At 45.9% G+C, this 20,164-nt stretch overlaps 1 protein-coding gene and 1 pseudogene across 1 annotated transcript; both read right to left on the bottom strand.

Moving 5' to 3' along the window:
* Positions 1-3,625: 3,625 nt before the first annotated feature.
* On the bottom strand, positions 3,626-5,912 carry LOC123408211 (annotated as a pseudogene).
* A 5,984-nt stretch (positions 5,913-11,896) lies between these two features.
* Positions 11,897-15,006, bottom strand: LOC123407570. The gene is made up of 3 exons (XM_045100733.1): positions 14,497-15,006; positions 13,912-14,191; positions 11,897-11,937 (listed from the first exon to the last, which is right to left on the bottom strand). The coding sequence occupies exons 1-3, from the start codon at positions 15,004-15,006 to the stop codon at positions 11,897-11,899; spliced, it is 831 nt and encodes a 276-aa protein (XP_044956668.1).
* Positions 15,007-20,164: the final 5,158 nt, after the last annotated feature.

Here is a 20,164-nt window from a genome sequence, read left to right as displayed (position 1 = left end):
ACGTCCCGGACACACCCGTCAGCGGTCGTTACTCCTGGCGGGATCTAGACTGGCCCCACATATCAATACTAGTCTTTTTTGCGCACTTTGTCCTCACTCATGCGCACCTGGGATGAACTTCCCGATCGGTCACCCATCCTAAAACTAAAACTACTCCAAGCCGAGCACGCTTAACCTGGGAGTTCTGTTTGAATGGGCTCCCGGAAAAGAAGGAATTCCTTATTGATATGAGTAGTCTATCATCCCTAATAAGCCAGGCTATCACATCAAACTATTCCAATAGATCGGAGAGATTTATGAAGCTATAATAATCATGCAAATAAGAATCATATATAATATAATTCAGAGAAGACTCAAATCTTTATCATGAATAATCTAAACAGAAACCCACAATTCATCGCATCCCAACAAAAGCACCGCACAAAAGGATTACATGAGATAGATCAAAGCAAAGATGCGATGATCATTGTATTGAAGATCAAGAGAGATATATAGTCATCTAGGTACTAACTATGGACTTGTAGGTCTGTGGCAAACTACTTACCCATCACCATCGGAGTAACAAGGTTGATGTACAGGTCCTCCTTGATCGATCCCCCTCCGACAGGACATCGGAAAAGGGCTCCAAATGGTCACACGACGGAACCTAGATTTGCGGCGGTGAGAAAAGTGTTTCTGGTGGCTCTCTAGGGCTTTTGGGATATTTGCGAATTTATGGAACAAAGAGGGACACCAGGAGGCGCGTGGGGGCCCTAGCACACATCACGGCTCGACCACCCCCCTAGACGCTCCCTGTTGTGTGATGGCTCCCTCATGTGGCCTCCGGTCTCCTTTTGAAGCTTCCATGTCTTCTTTTGATCCAGAAAATATCATAAAAATGTTTTGGGGGCAATTGGACTTCGTTTGGTACTGTAAGCCTAAAAAGGAAAAAAACATGCAGAAAACAACAACCGACACTGGGCACTAGATTAATAGGTTAGCGCTTAAAAATAACATTGATTGGTATATAAACACCCAAAAAGTATCCTAGAATGATAATATTATAGCATGGAACAATCAAAAATTATAGATACGTTGGAGACGTATCAGCATCCCCAGGCTTAATTTGTGCTTGTCCTCGAGTAGGTAAATGATAAAAACAGAATTTTTGATGTGACATGCCACCCAACATGTAATCTATTAGAGTTTGATCACTCAGAAATGATGAATTAATAAACATCAACATAGTAATGTTCATAAACAGAAGGAACATAATCATCAAGTTTCAGAATATATACGATCCTTAGAGAATGTTCATCCCTGTTCATTTTATCATATAAGCATTGCATGGCTCCGCCTTCACCACATAAATACAAATGTTAAGCACCACGATGTCAAGTCAGGCAATTGGATCATACTCCTTCACGCGCTTCAGCTTTTATTACTCATTCAATAAATAAGCATGAACCATAGATATAGCATAAAGGTGGAATAGAATATGGTGGTAGGTTTCAAAGGGTTGAAAGTGGAGAAGAAAGTCTCGCATCAACTAGGCATATCAACGGGCTATGGATATGCCCATTAATAGATATCAATGCGAGGAGTAGGGATTGCCATGCAATGGATGCATTAGAGCTATAAGTGTATGAAAGCTCAACTTAAGCTAAGTCGGTGTGCATCCAACTTGCCTGCTCATGAAGATCTCGGGCATTTGAAAGAGCCCGTCATCAGAATATACAAGCAAAGTTCTATAATGAAAAATTCCCACTAGCATATGAAAGTGTCAAAACAAGAGACTCTCTATATCAACAACATGGTGCCACTTTGAGGCACAAGTGTGGAAAAGGACGTAGTAGCACTCCCCTTCTCTCTTTTCTCTCATTTATTTCTTATTTTTTCTTTTTTTTCCTTTTCCTTTTTATTTTTAGGTCGGAGTCTCATCCCGACTTGTTGAAGAATCATTGTCTCCATCATCCTTTCCTCACCGAGACAGTGTCGTAATAATGACGATCATCACATTTTTATTTACTTACAACTCAACATGAAAAACTGTATTATGACTCTATATGAATGTCTCTGGCAGTGTACCAGGAAATGCAATGATCAAGCGTAACATGTATAAAAATGATGAACAGTGTCTTTGCCACAAATACTATGTCAGCTTATATGATCATGCAAAGCAATATGACAATGAAAGTACAAGTCATATGATGTGACGGTGGAAATTGCATGACAATATATCTTGAAATGACTATGAAAATGCCATGATCGTTAGGTATGATGGCTATTTTGAGGAAGATATAATGAGGTTTATTTATAACAGAGCGTATCATGTCACGGGTTTTGGATGCACCGATCCTCGAGGTGAGAATGGACAATGCACGGTACCAAAAAGGCTAGCAAATATTTGGAGGTGGGAGTCTGTATATCCATGAATTCACATTAGTCATAAAAAACTCACATACTTATAGCAAGATTTTATTAGCTCTCTTGAAGCAAAGTACTACTCGCATGCCCCTAGGGAGGAGGTTGGTAGGAGTTAACCATCGCCCCCTCACACCTCTTCAGGTTTGTGGGCGTGTTGGTGGTGGAGTTTGTGTTGTCGATGTCGGCAATGGTTGGGTTCTTGCACAACTGTCCCCTGTTTCATTCATATGTTGTACGGTATTTTAGCCTAGTTTCCCTTATAAACAAGGCCACTTTGCTCTCTTTTTTTCTCTCTTAATGAAAATTGGCAGTGCTTCTGTCTTGCACGTCAAAAAAATTTCTGACCAACGCAATGGTCGACAAGATAATCATCATCATGGAAAAAAATCAATATGCTCGAGAAATAACAAGAACCCAATTGTGTGGTGGCTGTTTTATGACAACCATCAGTTCCTTGACTAACATCTGACGAAACAGATCGGCGGAAAGCACTTCAGGGCACAAAGCTAGCAATCAGCCAAGTAACCTCTAGATGTACACACGAATTGGGAAATTTGCAGCACAGACGTGTAGAATGGAAATGTAGGTTCTGCAATCAAGTTCGAAATCTTATAGGAAAACTGGAGTGCAGATATTGCAGAGGAATTCCAGTACATATGCAACATGGCGCGTGTGTGGCCTCATTCAGAACTCAGGTTCTCAGCGTCAACAGATAAATTCCTTTTAATGCTCCTTGGCCAAAGCTCGAAACAACACAACTACAAGCACCATCACCAGCTCACGGCAAGGACCCGCTATATCTTGCATTTCTACAAGTGCATAGACTAACAGAAACACAGGATCATCAACTCATGCATTACTGGCAAAAACCACTGTTTTTCATTTATACGACGTGCATGCATCATCCAAAAGAAATGCACGTTCAACTCATTTCAAGCACCAACTAAATCATAGAGATGAATGAATTGCAGAAGAGTGGCACTCCAATGACTAGTACAACCACTGGACGCAACTCTTTCAGCAGTTCTGAATCATAGAACCGCAAGGCCAGAACAGACAGGTTCGCCCTGTACTGTCAAGAGAACGGAGCAAGTTTTATTAGCTAGTAGAAGAAACTCGGGAGCATGCAAAAGTACGGGTCCAGCTCTGCTGTCATCATGTCCCAGGCGGCGAAACATCTGAAGAGGTGAACTAACAGGACTCCCCCTTTGATCTTTCTCTATTCTGCATTGACATCCGGGTGTCGCAGTGCATCATAAGCTGAATTAGCAGAAATAATGAGTCAGTTAGGCAGAAGAGCAAATAATTAACAATCAAGACCAATAGGACAAAACCTGAAACAATATAATGTGCAAGGAATTAAGCGGCAAATGTTACGAAATGATTTTCCTTTTAGGTCTCATAATTTCAACTAGTGCAAATGCTACGAAATGGACAAACTAAATTATCTGAATCAAGAACAGTAATATGGAACCAGCAGTTTGTACTGGCTTCAGGCCACGTTTTGCCATGTGTGCTACTGTGCACAGCCTGATAAGTCCACATGGCACCTACTATATTCATTCAACTACTTTTACTTTTCAGTCAAGTTCCAAAGTCCTAACAAAACTTACTATCATACAATCGTTTTACCAAGAAAGATCAGTTTAGCACTCCATGGAAGTAAGACTCCAAACCTCCTCCAAATATCTGTGCATTCTGCAATACAAGATTTCAAGACCTCCAACATATTTCTCGCCGAAGAATATTTGTATGAAGCAGATCAGCAATCCGAATCTCAGAGATAAAAAAAAATACAAGACTAGAAATACAGCTCATGTGCAAAACTAGAAAACAATATGATCTGTAGAAACTAGACTTAATTTAGTATTGTATGAACCTCAATTTTGCTCAGAGGTTATTCAACCCAAGTAAAATAGGCGAAATCAGAAGGATATATCAGTCTTCTCTACTAAGACTGAAAAGATATTAATGAGCTGATTTGGTTTTTGAAGTTCTAAAATTTACAATAGCTTTACACTAGTTTTTTCTACTGATGGCAAAAAAATAGTACCAAATGGAGGTACTGAATTATCTGAAACGAGGGCAATAGTATGAAACCAATGCTTTCCACTGTTCATATCAAGGTTTGTGTGTAAACATGTTATGAAATGATCTGTTCCCCCAAGAACCATGCATCTTTTTTACTTATCTACAAGACTATAACAGTTGCCGATAATTACCAACACCTAACAGTTTCAGACTACAGCAGTTTCAGCTAACTGTTTGTTTAGACTACAACAACTCTTTAAGTAAACTTTTTTCTCAGACTAACATTTTCAGGAAATTGATCAAGCACCTGCAACAAAGAAAATAAAACCTAAAATATCATAGCCATGCTGAAAATAGCATCTACAGCAAAATCTATACGTCGCGCATAGCAAATTGAGTCAAGACTACCGGTTCACTTGTTGCCACCATTACGAAGGAGATCATTAGGAAGTTGGGACATGGAGAGTGGTTCTCACCTGCGGTCCCGGACAGGAACACGACAATCCAGAGGGTCTCGCTGTAGCCGGTGTTGGGCAGGTCGACGACGAGTGGGGTCAGACGCCCCTGGCGGCCCGCTCGGACGCACATTACGAGGTCCGAGGACTGACGCCCGTCCAGGACGAAGGCGATGCGCTTGGCCAGTTCATCCCTCAGCTGGAAGCCTGGAACACGGACCTCCCCCTGAACCGAAACGTGGTCCAGCGGTGCTGGGTGCAGAAGGGGCTGTTTGGATCGGACGGCATGAACCGGATCAGCCGTGACACCACCGGGTTGCGCCAGAGCATGAGAGAGTGGTATCCGGGGCTGGGGGTCTGCAGTTCAGTCGAATCGAACCATGGTTAGTTCAGTTCAGTCGAATTGAAACACAATTAATTCCCAATCCCAAAAACTCAATTCGCTCAAGAAGCAATTCGATCGAGAGTTATCAAGGTTCAAGAAGCAGCTTAATTTGGTCATGGCGAACTCACGTGAATCGGGCCATGGAGTTGGAGGACAGGCGGACCCTCTCTGGCGGGGATGGGCTCGATGGTCCAGTACATCATGGCGCTGACCTTGTTGTCTACGGTGACGCCGGTGTTCCAGGGGATGTACCTGCCGTTGGCGCGGAGGTGGCGGCCGGAGACGTTGCGGAGCAAGACAACGTCCGCGAAGTCCGCCCAGGCGACATTCCACATGTACCTGCCATCAGGTCCGGCTCGTCGTCGTAGTCGCGCTGATCAGTGCGGAAGCCGTGGTGGCCGAGCGGCGCCGGCTTGAACGTGGTGGCGAGGTAGCGGCCGTAGGCGGCGCTGTGGAGGAGCAGGCACGGGCCATCGCAGCGCTGGTGGATGTGCACCGCCCACGCCGTGTTCAGCGAGTCACGGCGCCGGGCGTCGGCTGAGGGAGATGCGCTCCCCGTCGTCGTCTGCGTGGAGGTACGCGCGGAGCAAGCGGCTCCGCAGCCGCACGTGATGCCTGTCGTGGAACTGGTCCATCGGTCGTCGCCGGCGCTGGATCGCGCGCTGGATCGCGCGCTGGAGAGGCAGAGGAGAAGCACGCGGGCGCGCCGTTCGGTCAGGCGATTACCCTCGGGCTTTCGGCACAAGGTGCGGTTGGGGGCCGTCTTCTCCGCCCGGCCCACTTTCTCTGTTCCTCCCGCACCGGCCCACGCGATGCGGCCGTGGTCGACTAGACCTTTACGGAATCACTAATTAGCGAGTACAGCTTTTAACAATTACTCTTACCTTCATAAATTGTCATTTGACGCAATTTGAAAGTTTTTTTTATAGAACCGTATTTTTTAAACATTTTATCTCCTAAACCGTGCGTCTAAATCTCGAACCGTTTTCACCGTTGACTTTCTCGCGTCGAGATCTTCAAAACTGGATCTCATATTGATAGATTTTGACGAACTCTTTTTTTCACGAAAAAAAAGAAAAAATACCAGACGGAAAAACCGTGTCTTTCACTAAAAAAAGAAAGAAAGCACAAAACGCGTTTTTCCCCTTTCGGGGGCAGGCACGGACGTGCCTCTCGCGAAGACAAAACCGTACCTTTTGCGGAAGCAAACCCATGCCTCTCGCGAAAAAATAACGAAAAACGCGTTTTTTTTCTTTTCTGAAAGGCACGGGCGTGCCTCTCGCGAAGGCAAAATCGTACCTTTCGTGAAAGCAAAATCGTTCCTCTCGCAAAAAAAAACACGTTTTTTCCCTTTCTGAAAGGCACGGGCGTGTCTCTCGCGAAGGTAAAATCGTGTCTTTCACGAAAGCAAAACCGTACCTCTCACAAAAAATCAGAAAACACGTTTTGTTTCCCTTCCCGAAAGGCACGGACGTGCCTCTCGTGAAGGCAAAACCGTGCCTTTCGTGGAAGCAAAACAGTGCCTCTCGCAAAAAAAAATGTGTTTTTCCCTTTTCGAGAGGCACGACCGTGCCTCTCGCGAAGGTAAAATCGTGCCTTTCACGGAAGCAAAACCGTGTCTCTCGCAAAAAAAAAGAAAAAAAATGCGTTTTTCCCTTTTCGAGAGGCACGACCGTGCCTCTCGCGAAGGTAAAACCGTGCCTCTCATGGAAGCGGAAGCGTGCCTCTCGCAAAAAAGCAGAAAACCTATCTTTCGCATAAAACGTATTTTTCGAAAAAAAATGAATTTTTTCCGCCCAAAAGTTACCAAAAACCGGTGAAAAAACGAAACATAAAAAATCCGAAAACAAACCACTCAAAAAAGGCGAAAACGCGTGCGAAAAAATAACAATAATCCGAAGAAAACGCTCATAGGGCGACACGTCGTGGCGGCTGGGAACGCTCCAAGTGACGGCGCGCGGGAGCGATTGCCGGAAGGTTTTCGAGGAAGCGCTCGCTAACTAGTTGCTCCCAAACCTACCGATCATTGCGGCAGGGACTCCTGCGCCGCACAGGGCGGGCGCCCCAACTGGGCCGGCACAGTTTTGTTTCTTTTTATTCTTGTTACTTTTTTCCTTTTCTGTTTATTTTCTTTTTTTGGTTGGTTTTTCTTCCCTTTTTCCTTTTCTTTTTGTATTAGAAGAAAAAACATTTTTTGAATTTGAAGAACTATTTCGAAATATCGTGAACAATTTTATACATATAAAGCATGAACAATTTTTTAAAGCACAAACATTTTTTGAATCTTGAGAATAAAATTTTAAAATGGCGAACTATTGTGAAAAATCATGAACAAATATGGAAGCATGAACAATTTTTTAAAGCACAAACAAATTTCGAATCTCGAGAATAAAATTTTAAATAGAGAACAATTTTGAAAAACCCCGAACAAATTTTTAAATCACAAACATTTTTTGAATTTTGAGTAAAAATAATTAAAGTCAGAACAATTTTGAAAAATCGTGAACAAATTTGGAAGCACGAACAATTTTTAAAAGTATGAACATTTGTTGAATCTTGAGATTTTTTTTAAAAGGATTATAAAAAAACACGAAAAAATTTGAAAGTGCGAACAAAATTTTAAAGCACAATCATCTTCTAAATTTTGAGAACAATTTTTGAAACCGAGAACATTTTTGAAATATCATTAACAAATTTGGAAGCGCGAACACTTTTTAAAAGCACGAACATTTTTTCAATATTGAGAACAAAATTTTGAAATCTATAATAATTTTGAAAAATCCTGAACTAATTTTGAAGCGCAAACAAATTTTTAAAGCACGAAATTTTTTGAATTTTGAGAACAAATTTTGAAACGGAGATTTTATTTGAAAAATTCTGAACAAATTTGGAAGCATGAACTATTTTTTAAAGCATACACATTTTTTGAATCTTCTGAACAAAATTCTGAAATAGAGAACAATTTTTAAAACCCAAAACAATTTTTTGGAACACGAATATTTTTTGAATCTTGAGAACAAATTTAAAACCGAGAACAATTTTGAAAACCGCGGATGCCTGTCCACTGAACGCGACGGCCGCCCTCGCGCCAGAAGATGAGGGACAACACATCGAGGTCCCAAAGGATGCGCCGAGAGTGGACAGGAAGTCGATGCCAAGGATGAAATCGTAGCAGCCCAGGTTGATGCCGATGCAGTCGATGGAGAACGGCTCGTCGCCGATGAGGACGGGAACCTGCCGCGCCACCCCCTGGCAAGCAAGGCGGTCCCCGTTGACGACGGTGACGCTGAACTTCTCCGAGCCTGCCGGTTGGAGTGCGAGGCGGTGCATGGCGTCCCCGGACAAGAAGTTGTGCATGGCGTCCCCGGACAAGAAGTTGTGCGTCGAAGCCGTGTCCACGAGCGCGGTGAGATGCTCCCCGTTGATCATCACCGGAAGCAGCATCGTCTTTGCCGTCTTGATGCCAGCCATGGCATGAAGGGAGACGACGAAGGCGGTCGCGTCGACCGGCCCATAGGTCGTGACGCCGGTCTCGGAGAGTGTGGTGGCGTTGAGCTCCGCGGTGAGGGCCTCCACCACCGCGTCGTCGACGGTCTCCAAGTAGAACAGGCGGGCGCACGTATGACCCAGCGCATACGGCTCGTCGTAGTTGAAGCACAGGTCCTTGCGGCGCCGCTCGAGCTGCTCGGCCGACGTCAAGCGCCGGAAGGTGCGTGTCGGCGCGGGGGCAGCCGCAGTAGCGGCCGGCAGGGCGGGGCGGGTCGGGGTGGCGGCCACCGGGGCAGGGCGGGTCGGGGGACGCGTGCCGCGACCGGGGAACGCCTGCCACGGCCCGGGAACGCCTGCTGCAGGGCGTTGGCGCGCTGCTCGTACGCGTGTGCGTAATACATGGCCGTCTGCAGGTCCTGGGGGTCGCGTCGAGATGACGTTGATGCGGATGTGGTTGGGAAGGCCGCCGACGAAGAGCTCTGCGCGTTGGCGAGCCGTGACGTCAGGCGCATGGCAGGCCAACGTCTGGAAGCGGTCGGCGAAGTCCTGCACCGAGGTGGTGAAGGGAAGGCGACCGAACTCGGCCAAGCGGCTCCCACGTATGGGGGGCCGAACCGGAGGAGACACAGGTCGCGAAAGCGCTCCCACGGGGGCATCCCGCCCTCGTCCTGCTCGAGGGCGTAGTACCACGTCTGGGCGGCGCCATGGAGGTGGTAGGAGGCGATCCACGTGCGGTTGGACGCCATGGTCCGCTGCCCCCCTGAAAAAGTGGTCGCACTGATTGAGCCAGTTCAAGGGGTCGACGGTGCCGTCGTAGGTGGCGAACTCCAGCTTGGTGAAGCGGGGCGGCTGCTGCACATGTGGCGAGGCCGCGTAGGTGCCCTCGTGACGACCCAGCGCGGCGGAAGGAGAGTGCTGCGGCACCACGGAGCCCCCGGCGTACGGGTCAGTGTACCCGCCGAACCCCCGAAGGTGGGGGCGGGTGGCTGCAACACCGTCGGCTGTAGCGGCGCCGTCGTGTAGGTCGGCATGTCGATCCACGTCGGTAGCGGGGACGGCGACGGCGGCCACCGGACCTGGGTGATCGGCAGGCCCTCGGGCGCGACAGTGGCCGGGGCGGTGGCGTGAAGGGCGCCGTCGGCGGAGGCGGTGGTGGCGGGGTTGCGTACGGAGCCTGGAGGAAAGTCCGGAGGTTCGAGACCGCCAGGTTGAGGTCGCGGATCGCCGAGGACATCTCCGCTAGGGAGAGGACGGGGGCGGGTTCGGCCGCCAGGGCCGCGGTACTGGAAGCGGCCAGACCTGAGGTGGCCTGCGGCGGCGGGTGGTGCGGCGGCGGCGGCTGCTGCGAGGTGGCGGGGAAGGCGGTGGTGGCGGCGGCGATGGTGGTGGGAAGGTCCGACAAGCTCATCGAACCCAAGCTACCTGATACCAAATTGGTAGAGGCTAGGGTTTTACCAGGTCTCGGACGTAGGTTGTAGGGGTGGAAGTGCGGGCTGCGAGGTTGGGGACGCCGACGCCGGCGGTTGGGCGCCGTCGCGGCGCGCGCGAGAGAGAGAGATGCGGCTAGGGTTTGGGGCTCCCGTCTCCTGAGGGAGACGACAACAAAATACTGTTTATTGTCTTCTTAATATCGAAGGGGTACATGTGTTTATATAGGAGGAGAACCTCCACTAAACCCTAGATAACTTGGACTCTAACTTGGACTCTAATATAACTTAGACTCTAATATAACTTGGACTCTAAGATAGGTAAGATGACTTGGGCTAAGCCCGTAATTAACCCTGTCCATTGGGCCTCCTCCGTTGGTACGTTGTACCGGTCATAACAACTCTTGTAAAGAAAACTAAGCACATATTGATCATCATCATCTTGTGCTTGTGTATGTCAGTGCGTGTGCGTTGCAAGGATAAAACTAACCACATATTAACCACATTACGAATTCAGAAAATAGATTCACAGAAATATAACAAGGAGAGTTCGCTGCATCATGTCCTTAATTTCAGAAACTAGAGCAGAAACACCTAATAATACACCAGGGCACAAGAGCAATATTCAAGAAACTTCAGGAGACCAGTACACCAGCATGTCCAAATTTCAGAAACTAGAGCAGAAAAATGCGCATAAATAACAATCTCATATGGTGTTATTAACGGGATCTCAGAGACTCTTTCGAGCTTTCAAAATTTTACACTTAATGAGTCGGCAATAACAACATTTCTTTTTCCAGAAGTAATGAGCAAGAACTAAAATGCCTGCAATTTCTTTCAGAAGTAGTTGTTATGCGGAATGTTGTTAGTTCTGATCGATATGAGTCAGCAATAGTAACATTTTTTTTCACTGCTGACTCAGCAATGCAATTACAACAGTGAATTTTCCAACAGTGTATTATTGATCTTCGTTGGACTTAACTTGGACTTAACTTGAAGCCGCACAGCTAAACTGAAGATCATCAACTCATTACTGGCAAGAGCCACCAAATCAGTGTTGATCTCAAACAAGACTGTGAAAGGAAAAGAAGGCAGCTTATGTTCAAATCTTGAAAACATTGTAATGTGCAGAAGCTACTTCATAGTGCCGTTGGATAAAATCTGAATTTTGTTCATACGTTACAACTGTGTTTCTTACTCCTTGGCCAACACTCAAAACAGCACAACTAGAAGCACGATCACCAGCTCACAGCAAGAACCAGCTAAATTTTGCATTTGTACCAAGTGCATAGCCTTACAGAAACACAAGATCATCAACTCATTACTAGCAAGAACCACTGCATTATTCATTTATACGAAGTGCACGCATCATCCAAAAGGAATGGAAGATCATCAACTCACTGCAAGTACCCTTACATTTAAATGCTTCATCCAGGAAGCACCATAGGAACGAATGGTAGAAGAGCGACATTCGAACGACTACTACAACCACTGCACGCAACACTTTCAGAAGTTCTGAATCATATAACTGCGAGGCCAAAACAGGCAGAACAGAGCAAGTTTAGCTAGCATAGGAAACACAGTTTTCTCAACCTATATCTATATGCAAAAGTAGGCGTCCAGTTCTGCTGTCACTCAGCTGTGTCCGAGGTGGCCAAACTTCTGTGGAGGTTAACTATCAGGACTCCTGCTCTGATCTTTCTCTACTCCGAGTAGACATCCGGGTGCTCTAGCTCATCATAGGCTGAATTAACAGAAATAATGAGGCAATTAGGCAGCAGACCGATAATCAATAAGAACATTATGAAAAGATCAAGAAGACAAAACCTAAACCAATATAATGTGCTGGGCGCTAAGCTTTTATGCACTATCTATTTTAGGATACCACCTCAATTTGGTTCACAGGTTAGAAACCTAGTATCTTCTGCGAAGATGAAATGAGTTGACAGAACTTGAGTTGGTTATTTAGGCTCCATAATTTCTACTAGCGGCAACATGGTACGAAATGGATGAACTGAATTATCTGAATCAAGAAAAGAAATGTGGAGCCAGTAGTTTTTACTAGCTTCAGAGTTCAGACCATTATTTACACTGACTGATAAATGTGTGTACACCGACTGATAAATCCATATGGCATTGGCACTTACTGTTCCTATCCAACTGCATTTACTTTTCTACAACAGTACAACAGCTTCAGAAAAGTCGCAAGGCCTAACAAAACTTATCATAATATCATTTTTCCAAGCATGATCAGATATGCACCTCACTAACTAAGACTCTTAAGTAAAATGTTAATGCACTAAACAGTATCTATCCAACACATGTCCACTGTGTAGAACATATTCAAAACCACCGATAAATTTTCCAAAATAAAAATGAATAAAAAGATCAATAATACAACTCATGTGCAGAAACCAGAATTAATTTAGATGGTAGGAGCCTGAATTTGGTTCACAGGTTATTCAACACAAGTAAACAGGCTAAATAAAATCAAACGGATATGACAATCTTTGTGTATGGCTGAAAGAGATTAATTAAAAGATCCATCTATTTCAGTTCCATGGTTTTTACGGGTGGCAAACAGTTTTTTTTGCGAATGGCGAACAGTTGCAAATAAAGGAGATCAAGGACAGTAGTTTGAAACCAACACTTCCCATATCAAGGTTGAATGTAAAAGTTAATTATGAAATAATTCGTTCCCCCAATTATAACCAACTAGCCACAGACCATAGCCACAGACAATTCCAAACTCCTAAAAGTTCAGTAAACTATTTTCTCAGATTATAATACTTTCAGTAAACTGTTTTTCAACCAGAGACAGATAAATCCACATGGCATTGGCACCTACTGTTCCCATTCAACTACTTGTACTTTTCTACAACAGTACAACAGTTTTAGAAAAGTCCCAAGTCCTAACAAAACATATCATAATATCGTTTTTCCCAGCATGATCAGATTAGCACATCATTAACTAAGACTCTAAATAAAATGTTCATGCAGTAAACAGTATCTAACCCAACATATGTACACTTGTAGAACAGATTCAAGACCACTGCTACATTTTGCAAAACAAAAATGAATAACAAGACCAATAATACAGCTCATGAATGAAACCTGAAAACAATACAACTCATGTGCAGAAACCATAATTAATTTAGATTGTAGAAGCCTGAATTTTGTTGAAGGGTTATTGAATACAACATGCTAAATCAAATCAAACTGATATTACAATCTTCTCTATGGAAGGCTGAAAGAGATTAATTAAAAGATCCGTCTATTTCAGTTCCATAGTTTTTACTGGCGGCAACCGGCGCCAAATAGAGGACACTTTCCATATCAAGGTTGAATGTAATATGTTAATTACGAAATGATTTCCCCCCCTAATTATAACCAACTAGCCACAGCCCATAGCTGCAGACAATTTCAAACTCCTAAAAGTTCAATAAACCGTTTTCTCAGATCATAACACTTTCAGTAAACTGTTTTTGAAACACAAGCAGACTAAAACAAATTCAGTAAACTGCTTCACTTGTTGGCACCATTAGGAAATCATTAGGACATGGGGAGTAAACTGTTTCAGTAAACTGTTTTATAAGCACCCACTAAACAAACTCCAAATTATCATGGCAGTACACAGACAAATTCATTTGTTGCCACCATATAACCTAACAAAAACACGAGATGAATAGGAAGTTGGGAGATGGAGAGTGGCTCTCACCAGGGGTCTCGGACAGGTAGACGACAATCTGGAGGGTCTCGCCGCTGCCGCCGTGGGGCAGGTTGGTGATGAGCGGGGTCAAACGCCCGTAGCGGCCCGCTCGGATGCACATGGCGAGCTCGAACAAGTGCACCTCGGCGTTGATGCGCTTGACCAGCTCGTTCCTCAGGTGGTACACGTACCTTCCCCTGAAATGGAACTCGGACCAGCCGTTGCCGTTATGGGCGTAGGCCCCCTCGGCGGTCGCTCGCACGAACCGGATCAGCCTCCACACCCCTCGCTCGCGTCCCAGCATGACGGAGAGCTCTCGGGGGATGCGGCCCTGCAGTCGAGCCACAAGAAACCATGGTTATTTATGTTCAGGTGATACTCTGAATTTTCTGGCTGAAAACAAAAACGCGATTGATTCAGGAATCGTAAATTTGGCAAGAAGAGAATCAGAAATGCCTGTCCGGTGAATGAAATTAACACAAGTGATAATCTCGTTGTAAATAACCCGATCGATGACCCAATTCGTTCAATCCGTCGAGAGCAATTCAAGAGGTATGAAGAATTGAAGACTCGGGTCATGCATGGCGAACTCACCGGAATCGGGGCAGCGAAGCCAGGCTGAGGCATGTCCGATCCTCTGAGGGGGATGGGATCGACGGTCCAGTACATCATGGTGCTGACTTTGTCCATGTCGTCGACGGTGACGCCGTTGTTCCAGCGGAGGTACTTGCCGTTGGCGCGGAGGTAGCGGCCGCCGACGTTGCGGAGGAAGACGCCGCCCCCGAAGCCCGTGTGGGTGGCCCGCCACATGATGGCCGGCAGCACCGGCTCGTCGTAGTCGCGCTGCTCGGCGCGGAAGCCGACGTGGCCGAGCGGCGCCCGCGTGGCCGTGGCGGCGAGGTAGCGGCCGTAGGCGGCGCTGTAGAGGAGAAGGTACGGCACGTCGCCCTCGCCGTGCTGGTAGATGTGCACCGCCCACGCCGCCTTGAGCGACGCGCGGCGCCGGCGGAGGGAGACGCTCCTCCCGTCGCTGTCGGCGTTGAGGTACGTGCCGTGCACGCTGCTCCGCACCCACACGTGCTGCCTGTCGTGGAACCTGTTCATCGGTCGCCGGCGCTGGGGATCAGAGGCGCTTCTGCGCGGTGGCGAGAGGTGGGGGGAGGGGTTTCTTGGCGCTCCGGCGAGGTGAGGAGGCGAGCTCTGTTGGCTGTTGGTTGCGGCAGTTACGCTGGGCGCGCCAAGGCGGGGTATTTCAAGGCGCCACGCTTGCGGGCCGTTTCCTCGGCCCGGCCCACGCCCCTGAGCCCCCACAGGCCCGCACGGGTACCATCCTTCCCGAACCAAGGTGTGTTGCCTGCCGTTGCTCGCTAGCGGCTTGGAAGGACGTTTCTTTTTGAGTAACCCCATATTTCATTAATCGAAAAACAAGTTACAATAAGCAATACACGTGGAAACTAAAAGATAAACCGGGATAAAATAATTATCCTGAATTTGCAGATAAAATCCTAAAAGATCGAGAAATATTAAACGATCCCTAGGGTTTCCTGCAACCACCGTAGTGAACGGCCGCCGCCCAACTCCAGCGCCGCCGAGGCGAACGCCGGAAGAGACGCCGAGCCTCCACCATCCCAAGGTCCGAGAAAGCACCATCGCCAATGAGGCTTTGTGAGTCGATGAACAGGCCCGCTGCACGCAGCAAGGCACATGTCGCTGTAGCACGTCGACCGGGGACGTCCTCGTGCTATCTTGGACCAAGATTTATCGCCTCCCATCGACGAAGTCGGAGAGGAACGGCAGATCCACCACCTCCGGACCGGCATCCTCGTTCCAGAAGAACCACCTCGCCCCGGCAGCCAGCCCCGTCGCGAATAACCACGAATGCCAGCGACAGACCGAGAAACTGATCTCGCCAGATCTAAAGAACGGCGAGAAGACCAAGCTGCCGATCTGAAGGACCGAGCAACACACGTTGCCATCAACTCCGAGACGCCGCCGTGAAGGTCGCCGTCGGTGTGGGAATAGAGTTGAGGCAGATTTATTTGCCCGGACGCCGCTCCCACCAACCCAACGGAGTACCAAGAAAACACTAGGCCAACCCTAACTATAAGCCGGCGCCGCATCGCCGTGGTCCCCACCTCCTCACGTCGCCAGAGTGAGCAACGGAGGAGGCAGGGACCGGTGGCGGCCGATGTTGCTGGGGGTGCTACTGCAACAAAAGTCATTCCAACGGCGCCAGAAATAGGCGTGTTCACGGGAGACTATTCTTGTCTTGATACTCCTCAGCAACGGCGTCAGGAATCCTTCTGCTACGGCTACGCCTTTAGGGACTTCCTTGGCAAATATGCAAAGGATTCCCCCGTGGCCTTGGAGCCTTGCATTGGTGTTCCCTCGAAGCGGAAAGGATGATGTAGCACAGAGGCGGTAAGTATTTCCCTCAGTTTTGAGAACCAAGGTATCGATCCAGTGGAAGGATTGCGTCAAGTCACAAGTACCTGCACAAACACAAAGAGCTTGCACCCAACGCTATGAAGGGGTTGTCAATCCCTTATAGATTGTTTGCAAAGTGAGAACTGAAAGAAAAAAGGAAAACAATGCAAAGTAAAAGTGAAAGTGGAAACGATAGTTGTGAATAGACCCGGGGACCGTAGTGTTCACTAGTGGCTTCTCTCATGAAAGCAAGTAGACGGTGGGTGAACGAATTACTGTCGAGCAATTGATAGAACCGCGCAAAGTCGTGACATTATCTAAGGCATTGATTATATCTATAGGCATCACGTCCAAAACAAGTAGACCGATACTTTCTGCATCTACTACTATTACTCCACACGTCGACCGCTATCCAGCATGCATCTAGTGTATGAAGTTCAGGAGAACAGAGTAACGCCTTAAGCAAGATGACATGATGTAGATGGACAATCTCATATCTACGATAAAAGCCCATCTTGTTACCCTTGATGGCAACAAAACGATGCGTGCCTTGGTGCCCCTTCTGTTACTGGGAAATGTCACCACACGGTATGAACCCAAAACCAAGCACTTATCCCATTGCAAGAATCATAGATCTAGTTGGCCAAACAAAACCCAAGACTCGGAGAGACTTACAAGGATATCAAATCATGCATATAAGAAATCAACAAAGACTCAAATATAATTTATAGATAATTTGATCACAAATCCACAATTCATCGAATCTCGACAAACACACCGCCAAAGAGGATTACATCAGATAGATCACCATGAAGATCATGGAGAACTTTGTATTGAAGATCCAAGAGAGAGAACAAGCCATCTAGCTACTAACTACGGACCCGTAGGTCTGAAGTGGACTACTCACGAGTCATTGGAGAGGCGATGATGTTGATGTAGAAGCCCTTCAACTCCAAAGTCCCCTCTGGAAGGGCACTAGGAAGGGTCTCCAGATGAGACCTCGCGGAAACGGAAGCTTGCGGCGGCGGAAAAGTGTTTTCGTGGATGCCCTGATTTTTTTTGGGATTTTAGGGAATTTATAGGCCAAAGAGCTAGGGCAGGGGAGCGCCAGGGAGGCCACAAGACTGGTAGCCGCCGCCCCTGGTGGCGGCTATAGGGCTTGTGGGCCCCCTGTGGCTCTCCTGCCTTGGCCCTCAAGTCCCCCGATCTTCTTCTATTCTGGAAAAATTTATTTCAGGGATTTTATTCCGTTTGGACTTCGTTCCAAAATCAGATCTGAAAAGAGTCAAAAACACAGAAAAAACAGGAACTGGCACTTGGCACTGAATTAATAAGTTAGTCCCAAAAAAGATATAAAAGGTATATAAAACATCCAAAGTTGACAAGATAACAGCATGAAACTAACAAAAATTATAGATACGTTTGAGACGTATCAAGCATCCCCAAGCTTAACTCCTGCTCGTCCTCGTGTAGGGAAGTGATAAAGAATGAATTTTTTATGCTTTCATGCTACCTAGCATAGATGTCCTTTGTAACTCGTCTTATGTGACGTGAATGTTCAGATCCATTAGATTCAAAACAATAGTTTGATATTGACGTGGAGACAATAATAATTCAAGCAAACTAGCAAGGTAATCATGAACTTTCAAAATAACAAGGCCAAAAGAAAGTTATCCATACAAAATCATATAGTCTGGCTATGCTCTATCATCCTTGCACAATGAATTTAAATCATGCACAACCTCGGTATTGGCCAAGTAATTGTTTTCACACTTTTACTTTCTCAAACCTTTTCAACTCTCACGCAATACATGAGCGTGAGCCATGGTTTTAGCACTATAAGTGGAATGGAGTGTGGTGGAGGTTGCAAGACAAGCAAGGAGAAGATGATCACATTAACTAGGCATATCAATGAGCTCTCGAGATGCTCATCAATAGATATCAATGTGAATGAGTAGGGATTGCCATACAAATGATGCACTAGAGCTAAGAGTAAGTGAAAGCTCTTAAAGTAAACTAGTGGGTGTGCATCCAACTTGCTTGCTCACGAAGACCTAAGGCAATTTTGAGGAAGCCTATCATTGGAATATACAAGTCAAGTTATATAATGAAAATTTCCCACTAGTTATATGGTGGTGACAAAACGAGAGACTCTCAATCATGAAGATCATGGTGCTTAACAAGCACAAGTGTGGAAGGATAGTGGCATTGTCCCTTCTCTCTTTTTCTCTCATTTTTTGGTGGGCTCTTTGGCCTCTTTTTTTGGTGGGCATTTTTGGCCTCTTTTTGTATATGGGCTTCGCTGGCCTCTTTTATTTCCTCACATGGGACAATGCTCCATCAATGATGATCATCACACTTACAACTCAAAACTTAGAGCAATGATGACTCTATATGGAATGCCTTCGGTAGTGTACCATGACAATGATCTAGCATGGCATAGACATTAATGGAAACATCATGCTAGCTATCTTACGATCATGCAATGGCAATGTAGAAGTGGTGGAACATGTCATGGTGGTAGTTGCATGGCAATATATCTCGGAATAGCTTTAAAAAAGCCATAGTAGGTAGGTATGGTGGCTGTTTTGAGGGAGGCTATTGGTGGGTTTTGTGCACCGGCGAAAGTTGCACGGCACTAAAGAAGATAATGATGGTGGAAGGCGAAAGTGCATCTAAACCATGGACTCAACATTAGTCATGAAGAACTCATATACTTGTTGCAAAAGTTTTAATAGTAATCGAAAGAAAGCATTCAACGCATACTCCTAGGGGAAGGGTTGGTAGGTATAAACCATCGCGCGATCCTGACCGCTACACAAAGGATGACAATCAATAAACTAATCATGCTCAAACTTCATCACATAGCGGTTCACCATACGTGCATGCTACGGGAATCACTAACTTCAACACAAGTATTTCTAGATCCACAACACCTTACTAACATTACTTCAATATTACCACAACCACAACTCAAAGCTAATTGAGATGAATCAAACTTCTCTAACTACTCAATGCACATGAAGGTGGAAGTTTTCATATCCCTTTGGATAACTACCCCTTTTGAGACAACTTTCATAGCATAGATTAACTACCAAGACACGCACCGCTGTGCTCTAAAAGATATAAGTGAAGCACACAGAGCAAAATCAACTAGCTCAAAAGATATAACTGAAGCACATGTGAGCTGAATTGTCTAACCAAAAGATATAAGTGAAGCTCGACAAAATCACGGTGAGTGCATGTCTCTCTCTCTAGGTGTGCAGCAAGGAAGATTGTGACACAACAAAAATAAAAGACTCCTACGATACAAGACGCTCCAAGCAAAACACATAACATGTGGTGAATAAAAATATAGCTCCAAGTAACGTTACCGATGGATTGAAGACGAAAGAGGTGATGCCTTCCCGGGGCATCCCCAAGCTTAGGCTTTTACGACATCCTTGAATCAACTTGGGGTGCCTTGGGCATCTCCAAGATTGAGATCTTGCCACTCTTTATCTCATTATCCATAGGAACTTCACCCAAAACTTGAAAACTTCACAACACGAAACTTAAACAGAAACCCGCGATAACATTAGTATAAGAAAGCAAACCACCACTTCCTTAGGTACTGTAGCAAACTTAAATTCTACTTATGTTGATGTTGGGTTACTGTATTTTCAATCTTCCATGGCTAATACCCCCCGATACTATCCATAGTTTCATCAAAATAAGCAACCAACTCAACAAAAACAGAATCTGTTAACAGCAGACTAGTCTGTAGCAATATGTATACTTCGTATACTTCTGGTACTTCAAACATTCTGAAAAATTATGACAGTCTGAAGAATTT

This window comes from Hordeum vulgare, chromosome 7H (genome assembly GCF_904849725.1).
Source record: "Hordeum vulgare subsp. vulgare chromosome 7H, MorexV3_pseudomolecules_assembly, whole genome shotgun sequence".
NCBI lineage: Eukaryota > Viridiplantae > Streptophyta > Magnoliopsida > Poales > Poaceae > Hordeum > Hordeum vulgare.
Note: the sequence above shows the minus strand (reverse complement) of the source record. Positions and strands in the feature narration are given on the sequence as shown.

What these genes read in the sequence shown, in the direction of transcription:
- LOC123407570 (XM_045100733.1), bottom strand. Translation starts at nt 15,006, where the DNA reads ATGAACAGGTTCCACGACAGGCAGCACGTGTGGGTGCGGAGCAGCGTG. An exon ending in GCTTCGCTGCCCCGATTCCG is followed by an intron (nt 14,192 to 14,496) that starts GTGAGTTCGCCA and finishes CTGGGACGCGAG; the next exon opens with CGAGGGGTGTGGAGGCTGAT. An exon ending in CTACCTGTCCGAGACCCCTG is followed by an intron (nt 11,938 to 13,911) that starts GTGAGAGCCACT and finishes CTGTTAATTCAG; the next exon opens with CCTATGATGAGCTAGAGCAC.